This window comes from Colletotrichum lupini, chromosome 1, assembly GCF_023278565.1.
Source record: "Colletotrichum lupini chromosome 1, complete sequence".
NCBI lineage: Eukaryota > Fungi > Ascomycota > Sordariomycetes > Glomerellales > Glomerellaceae > Colletotrichum > Colletotrichum lupini.
This window is the reverse complement of record NC_064672.1, coordinates 3,626,688-3,648,087: the sequence shown is the minus strand read 5'-3', so window position 1 is coordinate 3,648,087 and position 21,400 is coordinate 3,626,688. Positions and strand designations below refer to the sequence as shown.

At 52.0% G+C, this 21,400-nt stretch overlaps 9 protein-coding genes across 9 annotated transcripts; 6 read left to right on the top strand and 3 right to left on the bottom strand.

Moving 5' to 3' along the window:
* Positions 1 to 2,074: 2,074 nt before the first annotated feature.
* Positions 2,075 to 2,419, bottom strand: CLUP02_01045 (uncharacterized protein; the record flags this gene model as incomplete). The annotated part of the gene is made up of 1 exon (XM_049280088.1): positions 2,075 to 2,419. The coding sequence occupies one exon, from the start codon at positions 2,417 to 2,419 to the stop codon at positions 2,075 to 2,077; it is 345 nt and encodes a 114-aa protein (XP_049136045.1).
* A 264-nt stretch (positions 2,420 to 2,683) lies between these two features.
* Positions 2,684 to 2,905, bottom strand: CLUP02_01044 (uncharacterized protein; the record flags this gene model as incomplete). The annotated part of the gene is made up of 1 exon (XM_049280087.1): positions 2,684 to 2,905. The coding sequence occupies one exon, from the start codon at positions 2,903 to 2,905 to the stop codon at positions 2,684 to 2,686; it is 222 nt and encodes a 73-aa protein (XP_049136044.1).
* A 2,212-nt stretch (positions 2,906 to 5,117) lies between these two features.
* CLUP02_01043 (T-complex protein 11) lies at positions 5,118 to 8,100 on the top strand (the record flags this gene model as incomplete). Its single annotated transcript, XM_049280086.1, has 2 exons — positions 5,118 to 5,788; positions 6,078 to 8,100. Coding segments are annotated over 2 exons (2,694 nt in total), but the record flags the coding sequence as incomplete, so codon positions are not given.
* A 578-nt stretch (positions 8,101 to 8,678) lies between these two features.
* Positions 8,679 to 8,984, top strand: CLUP02_01042 (uncharacterized protein; the record flags this gene model as incomplete). Its single annotated transcript, XM_049280085.1, has 1 exon — positions 8,679 to 8,984. One exon carries the CDS (start codon positions 8,679 to 8,681, stop codon positions 8,982 to 8,984), a length of 306 nt encoding a protein of 101 aa, XP_049136042.1.
* Positions 8,985 to 9,273: 289 nt separating this feature from the next.
* CLUP02_01041 (uncharacterized protein) lies at positions 9,274 to 11,298 on the top strand (the record flags this gene model as incomplete). The annotated part of the gene is made up of 9 exons (XM_049280084.1): positions 9,274 to 9,677; positions 9,735 to 9,819; positions 10,093 to 10,191; positions 10,287 to 10,422; positions 10,515 to 10,576; positions 10,730 to 10,783; positions 10,864 to 11,073; positions 11,135 to 11,210; positions 11,258 to 11,298. The coding sequence occupies 9 exons, from the start codon at positions 9,274 to 9,276 to the stop codon at positions 11,296 to 11,298; spliced, it is 1,167 nt and encodes a 388-aa protein (XP_049136041.1).
* Positions 11,299 to 11,437: 139 nt separating this feature from the next.
* Positions 11,438 to 11,762, bottom strand: CLUP02_01040 (uncharacterized protein; the record flags this gene model as incomplete). Its single annotated transcript, XM_049280083.1, has 2 exons — positions 11,438 to 11,570; positions 11,629 to 11,762. The coding sequence occupies 2 exons, from the start codon at positions 11,760 to 11,762 to the stop codon at positions 11,438 to 11,440; spliced, it is 267 nt and encodes an 88-aa protein (XP_049136040.1).
* Positions 11,763 to 11,962: 200 nt separating this feature from the next.
* On the top strand, positions 11,963 to 12,940 carry CLUP02_01039 (transcription initiation factor IID; the record flags this gene model as incomplete). Its single annotated transcript, XM_049280082.1, has 3 exons — positions 11,963 to 12,103; positions 12,242 to 12,392; positions 12,468 to 12,940. The coding sequence occupies 3 exons, from the start codon at positions 11,963 to 11,965 to the stop codon at positions 12,938 to 12,940; spliced, it is 765 nt and encodes a 254-aa protein (XP_049136039.1).
* A 1,682-nt stretch (positions 12,941 to 14,622) lies between these two features.
* CLUP02_01038 (integral membrane protein DUF6) lies at positions 14,623 to 16,053 on the top strand (the record flags this gene model as incomplete). The annotated part of the gene is made up of 1 exon (XM_049280081.1): positions 14,623 to 16,053. The coding sequence occupies one exon, from the start codon at positions 14,623 to 14,625 to the stop codon at positions 16,051 to 16,053; it is 1,431 nt and encodes a 476-aa protein (XP_049136038.1).
* Positions 16,054 to 17,608: 1,555 nt separating this feature from the next.
* On the top strand, positions 17,609 to 21,330 carry CLUP02_01037 (uncharacterized protein; the record flags this gene model as incomplete). The annotated part of the gene is made up of 12 exons (XM_049280080.1): positions 17,609 to 17,752; positions 17,812 to 18,579; positions 18,643 to 18,974; positions 19,045 to 19,068; positions 19,124 to 19,252; positions 19,388 to 19,476; positions 19,541 to 19,644; positions 19,708 to 19,765; positions 19,805 to 19,943; positions 20,296 to 20,341; positions 20,742 to 21,037; positions 21,201 to 21,330. 12 exons carry the CDS (start codon positions 17,609 to 17,611, stop codon positions 21,328 to 21,330), a joined length of 2,259 nt encoding a protein of 752 aa, XP_049136037.1.
* Positions 21,331 to 21,400: the final 70 nt, after the last annotated feature.

The following is a 21,400-nucleotide window of genomic DNA, read 5'->3' as shown; positions in this document are numbered from 1 at the left end:
GAGGCTGCTCCTCTTTCCCAGAATCCCAGGTACGAGGGTTGGGAACCTGGGATGGACATGGCTCTCTTGAGAAATCCAATCCAAGACTCCTGGGACCTGGAACTTGCAAGGGATCCCCCCTGCCGCCCGCTCTCAATCCCCTTCCTTCCTCCTTCCCCTTGCAAGCCAATGAAGTACCTCGGTACCCTCCAGAGGTACCGGAGTACCTCCAGTATCGGCGTCTCTCTGCACCTTCCACAACTGCCACGCACACCCAGCAAACGGTACCTCATCCCCAGTAAGGTACGTCGATACGGGATAGTGGGATCAAAGTGGCTATTACCGACGGCGCGGATTGCTGGGTTGTCTCAACTAGCCCTTGCCGTTCCCATTTGCCCTGGCACTGGGCTCTCTTTCTTTTTTTATTCCTACGTCTCCGTATTATTCTTTTTTTCCAGAATCTTTTCCCTCTCTGGCATTTTTTCACAATTATTCCTCCGATGGTTTCTTCTGCCCCTCAGTACTCCCTACTCAGTACTCCCGTACTTTCCTCCCCTGGACCCTACCCTCGTGCCTCCCCTGCCCCTAGTTGGAGTACCTAGGGACCCCACGCCTAGCGCACCACTGATGATCTTCTTCTATTTGCTTTTTCCGCTGGTTCCCTCTTCCTCTTGCACTAGACTTGATCTTGGTCTTGGTCTTGGTCTTGGAGTCGTGATCCTCAGATTCTCATAGTCATATCCTCGAGTTCGACACGTTCCCCCAGGACGCCAAGAACTATATCACCACCGCTTGGACACATATTTCGAATGGATGGATGGGTAGATGACGGATCCTTAGCAGAAAGGGGCGCTTTGCTCATGTGTGATGCTGACGGTCCTCCAGCTTCTATAGTTCATACTACCGTACCGTCCTTGCAAGGTCGTGCGATCCATTCGGAATTTCAGTCTTGGACTCCTGGCAGATCATGCAAGTCTGCGAGCGAACGGACGCACAATCCTGAGTGTTTTGACCCCCCACCCCCAACCGGCCGGCTTTTTACCTTCATCTCTTGCACTTATTCGCAACACTTTGACGGTGTACCGCGACCTCCACGGCCATGAGGTAGAATGGAGAGGCACACGAGCAGTCCGGCGTACACCATGACCTCGTGTGGGTGCAGATTCTCGCCTGCTGCAGCAGTTTGAGCCTGTTCTTTCGTCCACACTGCAGCTACCGGAATTGGAACAATGTGCCGCTGGTCGATCAATACGAAGGTCATTGACTCGCCGCCGCCGCGCGCCGCCGCCTCTTACGGATACGCTGCCTTTGACAGCAAAAATTGTGCCGCACACACCTAACGACTCATTCACCATACCTTTCTTTGCTGCTTCGTCTCGCAGCGCGCTCATTTGTCTCGCCAGTTGAGTCAAAAGTTCTGGCCCGAAGTTGTCTCTTGAAATGATGCCGCGGCCCCTCTCTCCTTTGCCGTCTTATGGCGGAGCGCCCGCGAAGACCATGCGTCCAAGTTCTTTCAAGTCTCCTCGCGACTAGTCGCCTGCTGGCCGCATATCTCGAGTATTCGTTCGAATTACTGGATACGCCGTCTTCTCGGACAGGAGTCTGGTGTTTGGGGACATTGTGGGCGTTCCTACAACGCTTGATCGGCCTGGCCCGTCCAGCGCCACCTCTTGTTCCCCTTTTTTCATTCGAAACTGCTATTCTGGGGAAGTCAACAAGGCCAGGCGAAGATAGGCAAAGAAGGGAGGCTGGTTGGCATGTTCCACGAGGTACCCATCTTGCGTTCCGTTCTTCGAGATCACCGACAGGCGCATGGGTTGTGGTTCTTTTGACTCTCTCCAGCTGGTAGGGACAGGCCCGAGTGGACCACCAAAGACCCAAGACTCCAAGAGTCCCGAGTACCAAACGAGTTATTCGTCCACCCCCCGGCCCGGCGCAGGGATGGCCTTGGTGCTAATCGCCCCAGCGCGCGATGAGCGTGGCACGGCATGGCATGGGCATGGCAGCATGGCAGCATGGATAGTTATCTCATCGTAGCAGCCATCCGTCAGTGTGTGGGCTGTAACTTGGGAGTAGCAGCAGACTCAGAGTTCCCTCAGTCCACTGTCCACCTGACGGGGGTTGGTTGACGATGCACTACCGTGTCCGGATGGCCAACGGCAAATGACGAGGCCTGCCGCCGCAGCAGCACCATCGGTGGCACCAGCGAAAGCAACTGCTGTTCCCCATGCCTCCATTCGCTACTCACGATACTGCTGACAGGAGAGGCGCCTTCTCTTTGGATCCCGATCTCCGTGTTGTTGCGCCTCCGGTGCCACTCTGCTGGGGCAACGACCATGTATCCGTATCGGCCGGAGCGGGTGTTGACACACGTACTGGCCCGCTCTATATGGCGTGGCGTAGTAGACGAGTATGCGGCTTGCATGTACGCAGTACACATGGTTTCTCACTCGGTGAGACCCCGAGGGACTACTTGACGAGGAGGTGTTCATTTGCACTGTCCTACTGCAGGCCGCTGCTACTCTGCTACGGCGACTGCCACTGCCACTCCCGATGCCGCCGATGGTTGTTACTGCCGGCGGTCGGGCGATAGGCGGTGGGCGGGTTGGGTGGTGTTGGCAACAGGCGGTGGCCGTGGCTTGTTCAAGGCCCCGGAGACGACGGGGGGGACGACATCACAAAGGGACCTCTCCACGATGACGCGCTAAGGCTGACTAGAAGCGAGTAGCGGGCTGGAAGTGGAGGGGGAGTGAAGGGACTCTGCGGCTTGAGGCGTTGATGAGGCGTACCGTACCTGACAGAGAAAATGGCAAAGTGCCAAAAGACCACGGACGGGAACTGGAAGGGATGCCGAGTCGAGATGTGATGGGAGGGAAGAGCTGGACAAGAGGAAGGGAGGAAGCATGACACGGCCTGGCACGTACATGATGGATGTACCCAAAAAGTTGCTTTTGTGAGCGCAAGATATGGGGCGAGTACGGAACGGATACTTCTAGCCTTGCATATCCTACACAACGAGACGGAATTTGACGACACCCTCAACTCGTCCTTCACTATCAGTGCTCGACCGCGAAAGCCCACCCACCCAGCTCCTACCTAAGGTATGGAGCCTGACTACCTTACTTGCTGTCCTGGCCTCGTGCTCGCATTGGAACTCTCCTTCCACACACAAACATCGCACACACACACACTCATCGTCGGGCATACAGGGCAGGGAACAGTGGAGGAGCGACAGCACAGTACAAAACCAAAATGGGAGGGGAAGGGGGGGCCGAGAGAATGGATGGCCCAGTGGCCAGTGGGTGCTGCCGCTAAAAAGATGAAGCTCCGGGTGTGTAGCGTGTGCCGTGTGGGAGTGTGGGAACGTGTGGAGGGTCTGGTCTGGTCTGGTCTGGCACTGCACTTCTTTCTCTCTCTCTCTCTCGCTCTGAGAGGTGTGAGTCTGCATTGAGGATGCATTGCCAGCAATTTCACCCAAGTTCCCCCAACCCATCCAAGCGCATAGTCCCCTTGGACATTTGGGTCCTAGTTCCTGGCCCGGCGGCGGAGAAGGGTACGTACCCCCGATCTGGGGCCACCGTCCGTCACTTATGGAGACTCAACCTAGCTGATGTACGGACTACGGAGTACCTTGGTGAACACAGGTAAACTGACCTGTGGGGGGGGGGTGTTAGCTGACCACCCCACATTTTCACGTGAGTGTGGCCCGTGCCACTCCGTAGGTGATCTAGAAGTAATCCGGAATCGATTAAAAATCGATTCTAAATTAGTTTTATACTTAATTAGTATAATATAAATAATTCTTAATATTAAAACTTTATTTTTAATTAAATTATTTATAAATATATATTTCTTAGTATTTTAAGGAAAAATAATATTATAAAAACTAAAATTAAAATATAAAACTATTATTAAATATTAAAACTAATAAGAAATTAATTTAGAATTATTTCTAAACTAATTCTAAACTAATTCTAAATAAACTTTAAAGCTATTTAAAATATAATTTTAAAAATTAAAAACTTAAATTCTTCTATTTAAATTAATTATTAAGTACTTTAATAAGTATAATATATTTATAAAAATATTTTTTTATATTAGAATAAGTATATTTTATTATATTTAAATTATAATTTAAAATTAATTCTAAATTAATTCTAAATTAGTTCCGAACTAGTTTAAGATTAGTTTAGAATTATGTCAGCTGGACCCACTTTTTCTTCACGGACCAATCAAAAGAGCGCTCAGGTCACGTCCCTTTTCCTTGGTCAGGTCAGGTAACCGGGGGGGCCACAGGTCAGTTTACCTGTGTTCACAGTACCTTGCCCTGCCTCACTACCTTACTTACCTCGAGGCCCATCCCCTCCCCCCTTTCTGAGGTGGCCCCTTCACAGAAACTGGGAGGCAAAGGGGGGGCCTTCACCGTCCGGTTTAGTGTGCCAACACCCTCTGTACGCTACTATGCAGTAGAGCAATGTAGGGTCAGGATATGGAAGCCAAGTCCAAAGTACCTGTCCACCATTCGACGGATGACTAGTGACCTCCCTGGGCCCTTTCTCCTCGATGGACGCTACGGCTCTCTCACACATACACTACTCCGTAAGGTACTCATTGGATGCATGTACTCCGTACTCCGTACCCATCTTACCTCCATGCCACGCCTTTTGCCTCGTCTTCTTCCACGTTCAGGTACATACTCTCTGCACTGCGACTCTATGTAGGATGTACGTACCTTGACCCGGTATCTGTACCTGATCTGTTCCTACCCTCCCATACCTTACCGTCTTAATATTATTGTTTGGCTTTAACATGCTCCAGTCCTCCTTGCGCTCTGTTACGACTCTCGCTCACACTCGCCGTACTCCTTTTTTTTTTTCCCTTCTCATCCCTTCCCCGGCCGCATACTCCGTACTGCACTGACCTGACCTGACCTGGGCTGGGCTGGGGCCTGACCTGACCGTACTTACCGACCGTATTTCTCTTGCCTCTTTCCCACGTCCCTGCACATTTGAAAGACGTACTCGTTCTCTTCTTCTTCCTTCCTTCTCCGTTTGCAATTTCCTCCCCCAATTTGTAATTAACAGACGGATATCCTCTCTGGCTTGCTTCTTGCGCTCTTTCACACACTCACTCCAGACCAGTCCCTCATTGCCTCTGGATATCCCACACCCCCTGAGCAATCTCCGTCGCTGCTGCTGCTTCCTGCTCCTGCTCCTACCTTCTTAAACAACCACCTCGCCGCCCTCGCTCGCCCTCCAATAGACTTTTACCCTTTCCCTCCTCACGAATCCTCACTCTTACAACCTCCGACTACTGCGGCATTCTTACCTCGCCAACAATACCCGACCAACAGCCGATATACACTGTACACCCACTCGACCACATCCTCGGGCTCTGAGTTCCCGTCAGATCCAACCAACGACATCTCAAGAAGTGACTTGGCCGCTTGTTTGCTTCTCAGCCGTGCCTCTGCAGCAAGCACACTCCTCCCACAACGGACTCCTTCTGTGGTCCAGTCGCTCCTTTCTGCTGCGCTGCGCTCCTCTGCCTGGGCAAACATCCCTCGGCCGATACGTCCACCGCTGATTCTCGTACTCGACGACTGCAACTCCTGCTGCATCCCGCCCCCCGCCCAGCTACTACTGTTTTTGCTGCAGTATTTTGTCACATTCGGTAAGTTACAACAAGCCTACTCGGCTCACCCGGCCACAGATGGCTGCAAACTCGCGGGCGTCCTTCCCCCCTCCCTTTGGAACTCCCTGGCCCATTACACAGGACTCCGGGAACCAACACCTGCATTCGCCCGCGTGTGTGTCGCTCACGAGACCCTCTTCGTCTCACAAAACTACCGATGCTTGTTTGCGGCCCTTCGACTAGATATACTCTTGCTAACTTGCTTCCTCGGGGAACACCAGCCACACAAGAACGTTTCAACCTGCTTTGGTTACTTAGGCTTCGCAACTTACTCCAACGTCGAGTTCCAGCGTGTAATATTGGAGCATCTAGATTTGGTTTCTGACCAGTATTTACTGAAAGCGCGATTTCCGACGACTTGGAGATCAGTCGAGCAGAACGTATAACGTACGTTAAATCGACAGAACGAGAATCTCGAAGATGGCGGGTGATCAGGGAGCCGGTGGCGGCATAGAAAGCAACCGTCGCCACATGTCGACTTCGACTCGCAACGGCGAGAACGAGCCCATTCAGGAGTCTGAGCCGCAGACCGGAAAGCAGACGCAACAAGAGGAGGCGAAACCCCAGTTCAAGCAATCGTCACAAGTCTCTCCCAGAGGCTTCAACCCACCCTCGAACACATCAACACCCACAACAGCACCTCTCATGGCCAGAGCATCATCCAACAGTTCAACTGTATCAACGCCAAATGTGCCTACAGACAGCTACTTCGGGACTGTGCCGGAGGTCAAGGCTTCTGCTCCCCGGATCTCTCGGCCGATTGAGCCCCCTGTGACCAAGGTGACCCTAAGCGAGCTGGATGTCTGCAAAATTATGCACAACCCAAAGTTGCGTCATGACATCAACTTTGACCCCGAGTTGCACTTCCGCCCTAATCTGGACGGCGACAAGGGCAAGAGGAAACAACACAAGGCGGACCTTTTCTGGAACACCCTTCAGGAGCAGCTCATCCAGTTCGTGAGCGAACCAGAGTCCTTCTTCTCTGCACACGGTCAGGATGATGACTGGTGCTTGCCATCTTTGTTGAAGGCGGTTAAGGAAATCATTCAGACTTTGGTGCCCCAAAGAGACAGAGTTTACTTGGATGAGGGCCTCAATGTCGATTTGCTGATGCAGCAGTTCTACAGGGGAATCGCAGACTTGGAAAAGCTTGCTCTGTGGCTATCTCGAGTTCTCAAATCCCACTGCGCTCCGATGCGTGACGAGTGGGTGGACCAGATGTACACACAGTTGAGCAACGGAAACCGGACCAACAACGTGGATGAGCTTGTCAAGGGCATGAAAAGTCTGCTCAGTGTTTTGGAGGCTATGAAGCTCGACGTTGCCAATCATCAGATTCGCTGCCTTCGCCCGATCCTTATTGAGGGAACCATTCCATTTGAGCGCAAGTTCTTCGAGAAAAAGATTCAGGGGAGCAAGCTGGACGTCACTCAAGCAAATGCCTGGTATAGGGATGCTGAGCAGAGATATGCTGCTTCTGTGTCTCCCATCGCAGCTCATTCCTTTGGGGAGATGTCTGTCTTCTTTGAAGCCATCTCTCGCCTGGTCTTGCCCTCGGTATCCGAAAAGGCGTTGCCCAACACCTTCATCTTTGACGAAGAGAGATTCGGCAAGCTCCGGGCGGATATGTTGGACGCCATCAACTTGGAGGTCTGCATGCGTATGTACGACGACCTCGAGAGAGTAGGCCGATTGAACGCCCCTCTCTTCGCCAGCTCCTTCTCACAGTTCGACGACGAGCCTCGCAGCCGCCCTCTTTCCATGACTCCCGACTTCAACTTCAACACTCCGCCCTCGCGGCCGTCGAGTCTCGCCTTTAGCTCCGGCGACTCTGCCACTTCATCGCCCCGATCTTCTCTCATCCTACCGCCTCAACCTACCTCCGATCCCACAGAATCTCTTGCCAAGGCTAGAGATGTCTACAACTCCTTGGTCGCGCTGCTCCACACCTCGCCGCCGCCGCGTAGGCACGAATCTCGCTGGGAGGCCATTGCTCCCTCGCTGGCCCTTCAAATCTTCCGATTCACCAACGCACCCGCCGACATGCTACCGGTCTTCGAGTCGAAGCTCGCTTCCCACGTTTGCGACATCAACAGCCCCTTGTTCCAAGAGGTCGAGGCGCACTTCCACCACAGGCTTCTGATGGAGCTCCAGAAGCGCGTGCGCGAGTTTCGCGGGCTGACTGGGGTCGGTCTTTTCACCGTTGCCACTGGCGGCCGTGCCCAAGGCTCAGGACGATCCATCGGCAGTCCCGACCGTGAGGGCTCGGTCTCCGACGGCAACCGTGAGAACCGGGATGACGGCGGAATCGAGGATATGGCGACTCGGCTGGCACACCTTGGTATCCTCCACTGGAGAGTTTTCGCCGGCCTTGCATACACTGAAGAAGAGCAGGCCGACAGCTTGATGGAAATGAACCAGTTCTGAGGCATTCAGCCTTCATCTCCCAACACAACTCCATTTAATCAAGGGATGCTGGTCTCAAAAGAAAGACGAGCGACCCGACACGCCCTGGCCCTAGCATAGGGTTTCTCTATTATGTCTGGCCGAACAACAATACCCCTTTTTACAGTTTTTTAATTTTGATATTGCGGCTATTTTTCACAAGACTCTATTTGGCTATGGTGGGGGTTACGGAACCTTTTAGACGGTGTTTGGGGGTATCAAAGCGTCAAGCTCGCGAGCGCTCTTGCCGCAATGGATTACTTGGTTCGGCGTTGCATTGGGGAGGTGGTCACATCCAGATACATAGCGCACTTTTGGCATTGCTGAGACAGAAAACAAAGAGTAACATTTCGCCATTCACATTTTGCTCCACCTCTTTTGCTCGTTCTATCATGGATTGTGTTATGTGATTGGCATGCTAGATTGTGGATTGTTTGTCTGTCGGCTGTGTCCGCTGCAAAGTTGTATCCGCATAAAGCAAGCAAGTGCCATTGTTGTTGTACAAGAAGAAAAGAAAGATAACGCTGGACCGGTCTTGAGGCAGCCACAATCACAATCACATGCGGATGCCGGGTGATAGCCAATCGGTGAGTTTTGCTTGCATATCGATCCGGGACGTGGATGTATGTTTCCCATGTATGTATCCTTTTCCTTTGGAAGTTTTTGACGGGGTTTTGGTGGTGTTTGTGATTTTAGGTCATACGTGGTTATGGAGTACATTCCAGACGTCAGTCGGGGCTGGTACGGTGGTTGCGGTACGTCGGGTTTGCAATGATGGGGTTCGGCTGGTAAGTCTACCTCTTTTAGCAGATTCTCTAATGTTAGTATGTGTTCCATGTCATGCTTTGGTGATTATGGAAGAATAGATATATTCTCAAATTGTATTGATTGGTCGTCTTGTCTATGTCCTGTTTGCCCTTCCTTGAATGCCACATGTTGAGTGCTCATTCAAGAGGCTTTATTAGAAATCTGCCACGGATCACTCATGGTCTCTAGTTTAAGGGAGATTGTGACGATTGATAGATATTTTGCCAATATAAAATACGTTATTTAGGAATCGAAGCTGACCTTAGCAGATACACTCTCAGTCGAAGTAAACGGAATCAGCTGAATGTCTGAAGCACTGAAGAGGAAAGAAGACGATTAAAGGTCACGATGAATGACAGAAGCAGAAAGGGAGCCTTCGTTCTTCAGCAAGGTAGCGCGGCCGTACAACGAGGGCCTGTTGACCATTCACACTTCCCGACAGCTTTCCCTTACTCGACTGACGACTATTCTGTTCAGTTCCGGAAAGGTCAACCATTCCGCGTTACCGGAGGCCAAGAAGAGTTGTGGTTGTGGACTTGTTCTGGACAGCGGTTCAGTCAATGTGTCACGACCCCCACCACACTCACTCGTGTCTTTTTGCTATTTGCCCTTTCTTTTGTATTCACGAGACGCGGCGACAGAGTTCACCCTGAAGTCGAGGTTATCTATATGTCTTCTAGCCCTACTTTCATCTCATGCGTATCGGTGAATGATTCAGAGCCTGACGTTCCAATCGCGGTACAATGTAGTGAGTATCACAGAGCCACGTAGAGTAGATTCCGAGTCGGGAAATGCTGGTTCACTCCAAGATCCTCCAACAGCGGGCCCAGTCATATCGAACTGCTGATCAAAGCTGCAATGCGTGGTTTGGAGGGACTTTTCGTGATATTGCGCGTGTGGCGTCTAACCGTACAAATCCACAAGGCCCCTATCGACGGTTTTCGGTTTCTTTCCTAACCGGTTGCTCGTTGCTGGAAGGGACTGAAGACAGAAAAAAGACGTACGAATATTGCCTTCGAGACCTGTCACCAGGCTATCTTGTCGGCTACTATTCTATTACTTTGATATGCCAGTTGTTCTGGCCATCTCTCGAACGTTCACGCAGTCTATCTATGTTGGCACGTGGGGTACTGGAGCCAACACGGTTTCCTGCTCTGGTGACTTGAGCTTTCTCCGGAGAAGAGAAAAATTGCCTTGTACTTTTTGGTGCCATTCTTCCCTGGAGATACAGATGAACTCTCTTTTACGTGTGTCGACTTCCGCCCCGTGTTCCTTTTTTTTTTTTTTTTGGCGTATGATCCAATAAGTTGTCTACTTCATGACGTCGATTTGGTTAGCACTGCTCTCTGATCTGATGCCAGCAGGTTAATGTATGTATCGATAGCAAGACATTAGTCGCGGGCATGGTGCTCTGTTCCATTGGAAAGACATTGTCTGATGGTGTTCCCATCGCCTTGACTATTTTTGTCTTTGAGGTTGCTTGCTGCTCCAACCAAGGTTCGATCAAAGTAGTATGAGGCGAGGTGGCAGGCGACGCGTGCGATTCGAAGACAAGGATACCAAAGATTAGGACAGACAGGACAAGATAGACACCAGTATTAATGCCGCGGATACGGCTGGTTCAGTCTCGATAGGTTATTCTCAGGCAGCCGTGGCGCTTCGGAAAATATGCGACGGTAGATGAATTTAATTAACTTCAACTTGAGACGATATCATGAACAGATTAAGGCTACAAACCACTAAAGAGTAATTACGTACGGAGATATCGCGACGGGTAAGCTTTTCTGCCTACTTACGTGGCCAGGATTACATGAAACAGACTTCAAGATTGAAGTCCGTACAGATTGGTAGCAAAGATGTATGTTTTATTACTTCATATCCAAGTGCTTCTTATCCAGAGACTTTATGTTCTCGATACTAAGATATATCGACGAGTAGTTGACGAAGAGCTTATCTATGGTCGTTTCTCCGGAATATGACTCAATTTTTGTTGCTGCTACAAATCTTACATCTCAGATGCAAAGCTTACGAACCTCGACGACTTTCGAGATCAGGACCGAGAGAAGTCGCCTACTGGGCGACGAGGGACCGTTGAAAGCGTACGAGAAGGCACTGGGCTGCTTCGAAGCCTGTAGTCAGAGACAAACCGTCGGTTTTAATACTCTGAAAGTCATGCGTGGCACAGCCTACGAATGTACATGACGTCTAGATCAACGCCAGTGTCGGAACCGCAGTTGCCGTCGACGGGGCGGAATTTCTTGCATTATTTCTACTGTCGCCGGACAGTACCCATATACTACTGATATCGTTATGCGGGTCTCATTGACCATAGCCATATCCTCTTTCTTACGCCTGGCGCTGGCATCCATCTAACAAAGCAATGTTTCATTTCCCAGACCAACTCCAAACCATTTAACAAGTCTTTTCGTACCCCCATCGAGAGGGGTTCCGCTCGCGCGCATTCATACAAGGAGGGGTTGAGTGTTTAGTTGATGAGCATGGAGACCTATCGTTACCCAGTTAGAATCGCAGAGGGAAGTAGTTGGGGGAGGGAAAGACTTGCCGCCATGACGACACAGCATAAGCTGATGTATGGACTTAACCGTTCGCCTACTCTTGCGAATTTCCAAAATATGCCCATGATACTGTCGAAACATGTTAGAAAACATGTTCCTACACGTGTGCGTGCCATTGTGATCCTACCCGTCCTTGTTCCGGTCCATGATGGCGGGCATGAGCTGGTGCGCGTATGCGCATGTGCAAATGAGAAGGAGAATGACGAGGAGGAGCGACTGGAAGTTGAATAGGGCGGTCTGTGTCTGGGTTAGTACGACCATGGTATACTGAGCATGATCGCGGAGCTTGAAATACCATATTTGCAAGTTTAGTCCCTCGTTGAGAGTGAGTTGGCGGCTTGAACGGGGAATTTTGCGTATATGGACAACCTAGCTTGACGGTCGCGATACAGGTGGCCTAGGGGTGCAGTTGTCTTCAGCCTCTCCTCGGTGGACAAGGTGGCCTGGAGAGTTTGTGCCACATGTGGCCTGAGCTTGGAGCTCTGCATCAGCCACGTTTGGATGTCGGAGCGCCACCCCCACAGCCAGCAGGGGTGCTGGACAAGGCCCAGAACCTGAGGCTCAGGAAGGTGCCTTATCTTATCGCAACCCTGCAAGCTGAGGTGCCTTCTGTTCTGTGCCGTGGAGTCTGTCACTCAATCCCAAGCACCTACCTACCTACCTACCTACCTAACTCTCAGCCTCTCCACGACGACTCTACCCTAGCAATCCGAACACTGAACCTACGCGCATCACGAAAGAGCCCTTTCGAATCCGTCCAGAGCGAATACAACGAAAATCAGAAACATCTTGCCCTTCACGATCGGATAATCAGGAATTACCTGTCCATCATGGAGCCTCGCGCCCGCGCCGCCAAAAATGTTGGCAAAATGAACTTCAGCCACAACGAGCGTATGTTCCTGCCTCTGTAGAACTCAGCGAAACCAGTCGCCGGGAAATCAAACTAATAAAGCTCGCATTCTGCAGTGGCTCAACTACTATACGCCCACGGCGACGTAAGGAATCCGCTCCCCGAAACGATTCGCGTGCTCGACGAGATCGTAACCGAGTTCATCCAAGGCATGGCCTTCGAGGCGACGCGCGCAGCCAACTACGCGGGAAGGCAGAAGGTCAAATACGAGGACTTTGAATTCGCGTTCCGCAAGAACGACGCCTTTCTCGGAAAGGTCCAGGAGGTCTTTGAGAAGAAGGGCGAGATCGAGTCGGCCAAGAAGATTTTCACAAAGGACGACGAGGCGGTGCTCATGAAGGACGCCGCGGACCAGGAGCACGGCAAGAAGGATAAGGCTGCCAACGGTACGGGCGAGGCTTCGAGTGCGGCGGACGCGGCGGTGAAGCAAGAGGAGGAGCTGGGCGAGGCCGACGACGACGCTGATGCCGAAAGTGAGGTCGCGGGACGACCGTCGAAAAGGGTCAGATTGGACGGGGACGGGAAGTGAGTTAACTTCGGGTAATACGGGTGGAAAGTACGGCCATTCGGGCTCTTCTTTTTTTTTTCTTTCTTTTTTTGGGATGAGGCATAACATTAGGCGTTTGTTGGATGGTGGTCTTGGGGTATTGACTTTGATATCATCCTTACAAGGGGGATCTGGCTTAGGAGGGGTCAAAAAGCATCATATTCACGATAGTCAAATGGACATTCATCAATTTTTGGAAGACTTACTGCGAAAGGCTGTTGATCTCTCCTAGGGATAGCAACTGAGTTTCGGAGACTAGCCGAAGTCTGGTAGATATGAGCCAGGTACCCATGCATGTTGACCGATATCTTGTCTAACGACCAAGCATCAAGGGCTTTCAGTCGGATCATGTAGGATCATCTATTTACAGATGCTATGTATTGCTGTGACCGAGTTGAGAGAAAGTCATTTGATAAGGCCATCGAAGTCTGGTCGAATAAGACCACCTCTTGGAATTGTATTGCTTTGGACTTTCGATCTACAGCTTAGCAGAGACAGTACTGAAAAGTCGATACGAAAATCATCAAGGTTCAGCCGCTTGCATATTTCGACATGCATTCGAACGGCTTAAACTTTAAAGTTTACGAGCAACCAGAAACACGGGTTTCTGGCATCTACCCGAGTCATCCAACCCCATTTGCTCCGAATCGGTGCCGGGTCCGCCGCTGTCGGTGTTTGTGCGAGTGGATCCGCGCCGAGAAAGTGGGCTGGTTCAGCCCCCCGGCAAACGACATCCGGCGCATTTCTCAGTGCCTTCCTTCTCTGGCAAAACCTGGGAACATGGTGTGGTTGCGATATCGGGGGGGGGGGGGCAAATTCCCTAATCAGTCTACAGGTGACACCCAGCGATGATCATACTGTTTCTGTTTTCTCGGTGTCGGCGGCGCATCAGCGGAACAAAAGGGCGCCCTTGCCAGCGGGTTGACGCCGGGCTAGCGGTAGCGGGGGGTTGGTTGGTTAGTTTCTATCGAGTCCTCTGGGCGTTTCTCAAGTGGGTTGGTTCATGACCATTCGATGCTGGGGTATTCCCACTCCGCCCACAGCTCTTTTCCCTCCTCTAGCGAATCCGCATTGCTGCATTCGCCAACACTGACTTGACTGACACACTTGGAGAGATTTCAGAGGGGGTCATCTTCTCACGCATCTGCCACTAACACCCAGTAAAGAGAAGACGGGCACGACGGGATGCATGGGTGGGAGACCTGATGGTGGGCTATGCAGGCACGCCAGGCAGCATGTGCCCACGCCGCCGCACGCAATCAACCAACACATTTTGCACATCGATACTCCTCCGCTCCCACCTCCGCCCCCGTCTCCGCCCTGGTGAGGAACTATCCCGAGTGACTGACTGAGTAACTGACAGGCAGGGCCCCATACACTACTTTACTCCAGCCTCCCCACTTCCGATGAACGATGGGGAGTCCTTTTGGATTCTGTACCCTTTGTTTTTCCCTGTGACTACACCCCGCTTCAATGCATGGTCGAAAATTTCTGTCTATCTCTGTTCAAGTGAAGAGTTCATTCTTACACACGCCATTTTGAATATCGAGTGAGCTGGCCGAGATCACTTCTCGCACCGGAGATATAGCCTACTTACGTACGCCAGCCCTACTGCTTCACTCTCCATGGCTTTGGACCTATAGACATGACATCACCTAGCCGCCATGTCCGAACAGAAGCAGAACCATGATAACCTATTCGTTCCTCGAAACACCGAGGCCAAGTTGAGGTCTGATGGAGAACCAGAACACACTGATGAAGCCAGTCAGAGGTTATCAATAGACAGCAAGATGTCCTGGTCACACGACCATGGGAAGGAACTCTCAGCCCTACCAGATCCAGATTCGTTCCGCAGATTATCCACGAGCCCGTTCCAGAATGGGAGGACGTCACCGTTACCAGGGGCAGAGTACCCTCCAACAGTATTACAGAGTTCTCAAAAGAATACGAAACTGGCGGCGTTCTGGCAGACCAACAAAGGCGTCGTCTTGGTGGCATTATCACAACTGTTCGGTGCTCTGATGAATCTCACAGCAAGGCTCCTCGAGCTCGAAGGCGAAGGAATGCACCCACTCCAGGTGCTCTTCGCCCGGCAAAGCGTCACGATGGTCTGTTGCTGCCTCTACATGTACTACATGAAGACGCCCGACTTCCCCTTTGGAAAAAAGGAAATCAGATGGCTTCTCGTTGCCAGAGGCGTGACGGGCTTCTTCGGCATCTTTGGCATGTGGTACTCGATGATGTATCTCCCCCTCGCCGAGGCCACCGTCATAACCTTCCTGGCCCCCAGCGTCGCCGGCTACGTGTGCTATCTCGCCCTCCGCGAACCGTTTACCAGAAACGAGCAGATCGGCACCGTCATCGCCTTCTTCGGCGTCGTCCTCATCGCCCACCCGACCTCGCTCTTCTCCGGGGACTCGACGTCCACGGCCGCCGCCACCGCGCCGGAAACCCCGGGCCCGAATAATGGGACGATGACTTCGACGCTGCCGGGACTGAACCACCAGGCTACGACGGCGGAGCGGCTAATGGCCATCGGGGTTGCGATAGTGGGTGTTTTCGGCGCCGCCGGAGCATTCACGACAATCCGGTGGATCGGGAAGAGGGCGCACCCGCTCATCTCGGTGAACTACTTTGCGACGTGGTGCACCATCGTCTGCACCGTCGTGCTCACCACCGCGCCCATGCTCGAGATCGGACAACCCGCCCTGCGATGGGGTCTATCACAGACGGGACGGCAGTGGCTCTTCCTCGTGCTGCTGGGCGTGTTCGGGTTCGTAATGCAGTTCCTCCTCACGGCGGGGCTCGGCACGGATCGGTCGAATAGGGCGAACGCCATGGTGTATACGCACATGCTCTTCGCGGCAGGGTTCGACCGGTTCATCTTTGGCAACGTCATGGGGTGGATGAGCCTTGCGGGCTGCGGGCTGATCATCGGAAGTGCGCTTTGGGTGGTGCTGACGAAGAGAGCATCGGCGCCCAAGAGGGAGGCGGATGTGGAGGTTGCCAATGTGCGGGATACGGAGGCTGTGCCGATGTTGGCTGATATGGATGGTGGAAGGGACGAAGATTTTGAGCTTCAGAGAGTGAGGTGATGATGTATCACGGCTTACGGTGTATGATGTTTGGATATAAGCCAACAAGATGAAGAAAAGGGACTCGAGAATTAGAAATATTGGCCAGGCCAGTGACCTGCGGCATTTGATAGACGCCCACAGAAATGCGTCTTGGGCAAATTGTACCGATATCCTTTACGGAGCAAGGTATTAGACATTTGCACTTGTCAGAATATGTGTCCTTAACATGCAGTGTATACTGATTGCCCATATCGGCATAGAGTTCAGAGCTCCCCCGAGAATAGAATGAATGATGGAGCAGGAGATTTCAAGGTATGTGGCAGCGAAGCTCTGGACTAAGAGAGAATACAGGTAGAGCACAAGCTGGAAAACACTCTGCTCAATCCTATCTCACCACGCAATCGATCGAAAGAGCCTATCGAAGGACATTTGTGCTTGTGGTCTGGGGTCGGTAATTAGATTGCTTCATGAGCTCGAGCGAAGGGGCAGACCCTCTGCCCTGAGAAAGTAGCTTACCAGAGCCAGATCTCAGGACATCGTGTGTTTGTAATACAGCCTAATTCACCGAGAACTCAATTCATCTGTCACGGGAAGCCGAACTTCGGCGATCATCTCCGAGCATCGTCGATGGGCCTTTCACTCGACCGAGACCTTGGTTTCTCACGAACGACGTCACAGGGGATTCTTTAGGGGACTTTCGAGAAAAGGCACCGAAACGTGTCGCCAAGCCAAGGGGGTGACACTGACGGCTTACGCATCCAAGGGGTGACTTCAGGATTCCAGCACGGCGGAACGCTGTTTGTAGACGGATTACACTGGTGGAGAGGGTCTCAGTGAGACAACAGTCTCAACATTCCCGAACGCGGGAGCAAAACTGTGATTGAAATTAGCATTTGAGTCAATTTGACCTGAGCACATGGGGTTTGACGTTCCCGATCGCACATCATGGTCCGATGAGAATTTCTTCGCTTTATGAGAGACATGTTGTGCAACGTCAAATATTTTCCCTTCTACAGCATATTTGAAAAGTGCCAGCCGCTGTTGAGGGTTGGAGCGTTTGGCGAAATAAGAAGAAGCTGCTTCTGTCCGTGTATTGCGTGTTGATCCACCATTTGTGTACAGCATTTGGTACGGTGGCCGGTCCTTTACTCAATCATATTGTTGTCATAAATTGTGAAACAAATTTGCATAGTTTCCTAAGCATCAGATCAACATGAAATTCTAAAATATTGGTCAAGTGCGTGAGAACAAGCTGAAATGATCTGGGTGAAGTTGAATGAGGCGCAAACGGGAAGCTATCCACAGGTCACGTGTGGGGCAGCCGATTCCTAATGTGTAAGTCGGCGCCTGCACTGTGCACCTGGAAGTTTGCAGGGATAGACTGAGGCGCGTCGCCCCGAAATCTTTTGGAGCTTCATCCAATTCTGTCTGACACCAACCATCCACCCCCAAGGCCAACGATCCATCACGACCGCGACATATTTGCTGACACTCCGATCAATTTCCCCATACACGATTGAATTGTTGATACCACACGAATTGACCGCCGGCAACCGACGCTTCCGCCGCGAAGATGGTCCAAATCAGCGAGGTTAAGGGAAACAGTCGCGAGAACCGCACGGCTGCCCACACCCACATCAAGGGACTAGGATTGAAGCAGGATGGCACAGCAGAGAAGCAAGCCGCTGGCTTCGTCGGCCAGTCGACGGCAAGAGAGGTGCGCTGATGATTGATGGCCACAACCTCATACCAAGGCAATCACTAACTTCGCGACAGGCAGCTGGTGTTGTAGTTGACCTTATCAAAGCACACAAGATGGCCGGCCGCGGCGTTCTGCTGGCTGGTGGACCCGGTACAGGAAAGACGGCTCTCGCTCTCGCCGTCAGTCAAGAACTCGGAACCAAGATCCCCTTCTGCCCGATTGTCGGCAGCGAAATTTACTCGACAGAGGTGAAGAAGACGGAGATGTTGATGGAGAACTTCCGCCGGGCCATCGGCTTGAAGGTTCGGGAAACGAAGGAAGTGTATGAAGGCGAGGTTACGGAGCTTACGCCTGAAGAAGCCGAGAACCCTCTGGGCGGATACGGCAAAACCATCAGCACACTTCTGATCGGCCTGAAGAGCGCAAAGGGACAGAAGAAATTGCGTCTGGATCCCAGCATATACGAGGCCATCCAGAAGGAAAGGGTTTCAGTGGGAGATGTCGTCTACATCGAGGCGAACACGGGCGCTTGCAAGCGCGTGGGAAGATCAGATGCCTATGCGACCGAGTTCGACCTCGAGGCCGAAGAATACGTCCCCATTCCCAAGGGCGAGGTGCACAAGAAGAAGGAAATCGTGCAGGATGTGACGCTACACGACCTCGATGTTGCCAACGCGCGGCCCCAGGGTGGTCAAGACATCATGAGCATGATGGGCCAGCTGATGAAGCCCAAGATGACTGAGATCACGGACAAGCTGCGCGGAGAGATCAACAAGGTGGTGAGCAAGTACATTGATCAGGGCGTTGCGGAGCTCGTGCCGGGTGTGCTCTTCATCGACGAGGTAAGAAATCTTTGAATGTCTGGCGTAGTTGATAGGGAATCGTGGGTTAATCATTTATGACAGGCACACATGCTCGATGTCGAGTGTTTCACGTACCTGAACCGGGCTCTGGAGTCCCCCATTGCCCCGATTGTCATTCTGGCATCAAACAGAGGAATGGCCACGCTTCGCGGCACGGATGATATTGTCGCGGCGCACGGCATTCCGGCAGACTTCTTGACTCGCATGCTCATCATTCCAACCACGCCGTACCAGGCCGATGAGATCAAGCGTATTGTTCGCATCAGGGCCACCACCGAGGGTGTGCCTATTACCGACGCTGCCCTGGACAAGATCGCGGAGCACGGCGTCCGCATCAGCTTGCGGTACTGCCTGCAGCTGTTGACACCCGCCAGGTGAGTCTACGGTGAACCAAACCATGACAACATTGCCCTGTTTCCCACCGCCTTTGCTTCATCCCTAAAGCCATTCCCCCATCCCCTCTCTGTTGTGGACCATGGATCGACCGGCTAGTGTGAGACAAGTGAGCTAACCCCAATGAAAGCATTCTTTCCAAGGCAAACGGCCGCAGCCAAATCGACGTCCAGGACGTGGCCGAGTGCGAAGACCTCTTTTTGGATTCGCGGCGCAGCGCCAGTCTCTTGAGCAGCGAAAGCGGCAAAGGATACATTTCGTGAGACGAGTGCAAGAGGTGATGGTTGGACGATACGCGAGGAGAAGTCATAGAGCCCATGTCGGCTTCTTTCTCGAATGAAGGATGGCGGCGGCGTTGTAAAAAAGAACTTGTTACAATTATCGAGACCAACAGGTATTCCATGGAGTTGTTCTTTGACATGAAATATTCATCTGGGAGAGAGGACCAGTCATCTGTCGACAAGCGGTCTGGGGGACTCGACTGTATGTGTTTGAATCGGAGTACGAGTGTGGTTAGACGACATGGCGCACGCCTTGGAACTGTGAGCAAAGGCATTGAATCCTTTTCACGTTATCACACTCGGCTTGACTGGGCATCCGGAGGTTTGGATTGTGAAGAAGAGGGCGCGCTGTTTGCAAAACAAAACGACTGTCAAGCTTTCCAGATGAGGAAAAAATAGAACCGCCCATCCCGACAGTGTTGAGACATTACAGGCCGCGAACCATAAAAACGCAAGTTTAACGAGAGACAACCCACGCACCGCCAATGCCAGTGCCAATGCCAGTGCTATTCTTTCCTAACAATAACTAGATGGAAAATGTCCCTCACCGCGTCTTGTCTTTTTTCCTGGCTGCTCTCCCAGAGTTCCCGTTCTGAACCCCGGCTCCCCCTCCCATCCGTCCGTACTTTTGCGTCTGTCATCAGAGACATCACCAATGCCAAACGCATTGTGTCCTGCCGATCAAATTTAAAAATTTCTAGTATCCAACAGACAGAAGAATGAAGCAGAGGAATTTCCTCATGGGCCCAGCTTATCCGCCCTTTCCCTTCTTTTCATCACGTGGGAGATGCGTCCAACCAACCTAGCCTAATTTCGGCCGGGGGTTGAGTGAGGAGAGGGAGGGGGGCAGACTTCTTTACATTGTCTTTGTTCCTTTACCGGGGCGGGCTTATGATTGAACATTCCAACCGGGGAACACAGCGCTCTCGTCCTCTCTGTGCATTCATTCCTTTACTGCCGCCTTTAATCTTCTGCCCCCGGTACACAGTCCTCATTCTGATCCTGGCCACACCCATCCAAGGGTCATTGTTTCTGACGTCCACCCCCAGCCCATGAGTCTGCAGTCGGTCTGCGGCTTCTTTTGAAGAGAGGGACTGGTTGGCAAAGCAGGGGGGGGGGCAAGGAGGAAGAGCCCAGTCGCGGCGGCAGAGACAGCGGCTGCTGCATTAGTAGCAGCAGCAACACATGCGGGATGGGCATTGTAGATGGTCTGGGCTTGACTGCATTGCTGATGACATGAAAGGAAAGAAATGCCTAAAATAACATGGGGGGGATGAGAAATCCAGACTGCTTTGAGCAGCACATAGCCTTCCTCGTCTTTCATCCAACCAGGGTAAACCTCTACCTATCCTCACCAAACAAGACTTGAAGTTGAATGTGGAGGGATATTCTTCAAAGTCGCGTCTCCGTGTCTCGTTGTTGTTCATACCTTTGAGTCATTATTCATCTTTTTGCGTCCTCGTCTAGGTCGCTTTTGCTACCGCCGCATCCTTTCCCGCCTTCTACGGCTCCATCTTCGGACTTGGGGACCCGAAACTTGCCTATTTCTTGTTCTCAAGGTCTGAGGGCAAGAAAGGCATTTGCCCATTTCTTGGCCTATACTCTGTCTCTCCGTCTCCAACGCTCTATGCGAACGGAACGCCTGGGCGAGTCCTAAAGAAGAGAGAGACAGACATAGACGACGCGGGCACCGGTCACCACAGGGCAAACGCTTCTTCACAAAGAAGCCCATTTCCCTCATCTGCAACAACCTTGGGTCTCCGGTACATTCCCGAGACACATTTCCCACCCCCCAAAGGATCAACATCTCTCTCTCTCTCTCTCTCTCTCTCTCTCTCTCTTGCGAGCTTACCCTTCTTACTTCTTTTCCGTTTCCTGACTTCAGTTCGTCCATCCTTCCCGCCTCTCCCTTTGCTCACCACTCAGATCCATCTCCTTCCCTGCTCAGAGCCGTCGGTCAACCGTCGTCGTTGACGCTGGTCGCTGTTCGTCGCTGTCGTCTCGACGACATCGTACCAACCGCCCTGCCTACCCTGATGTTCTTTCTTCCCCATAATGGCCACCTCCATCTTTGAACATAAAGTCATTGAGTTAGACAGTCATTGTCTGCTCGGTTTCTGCTGAAT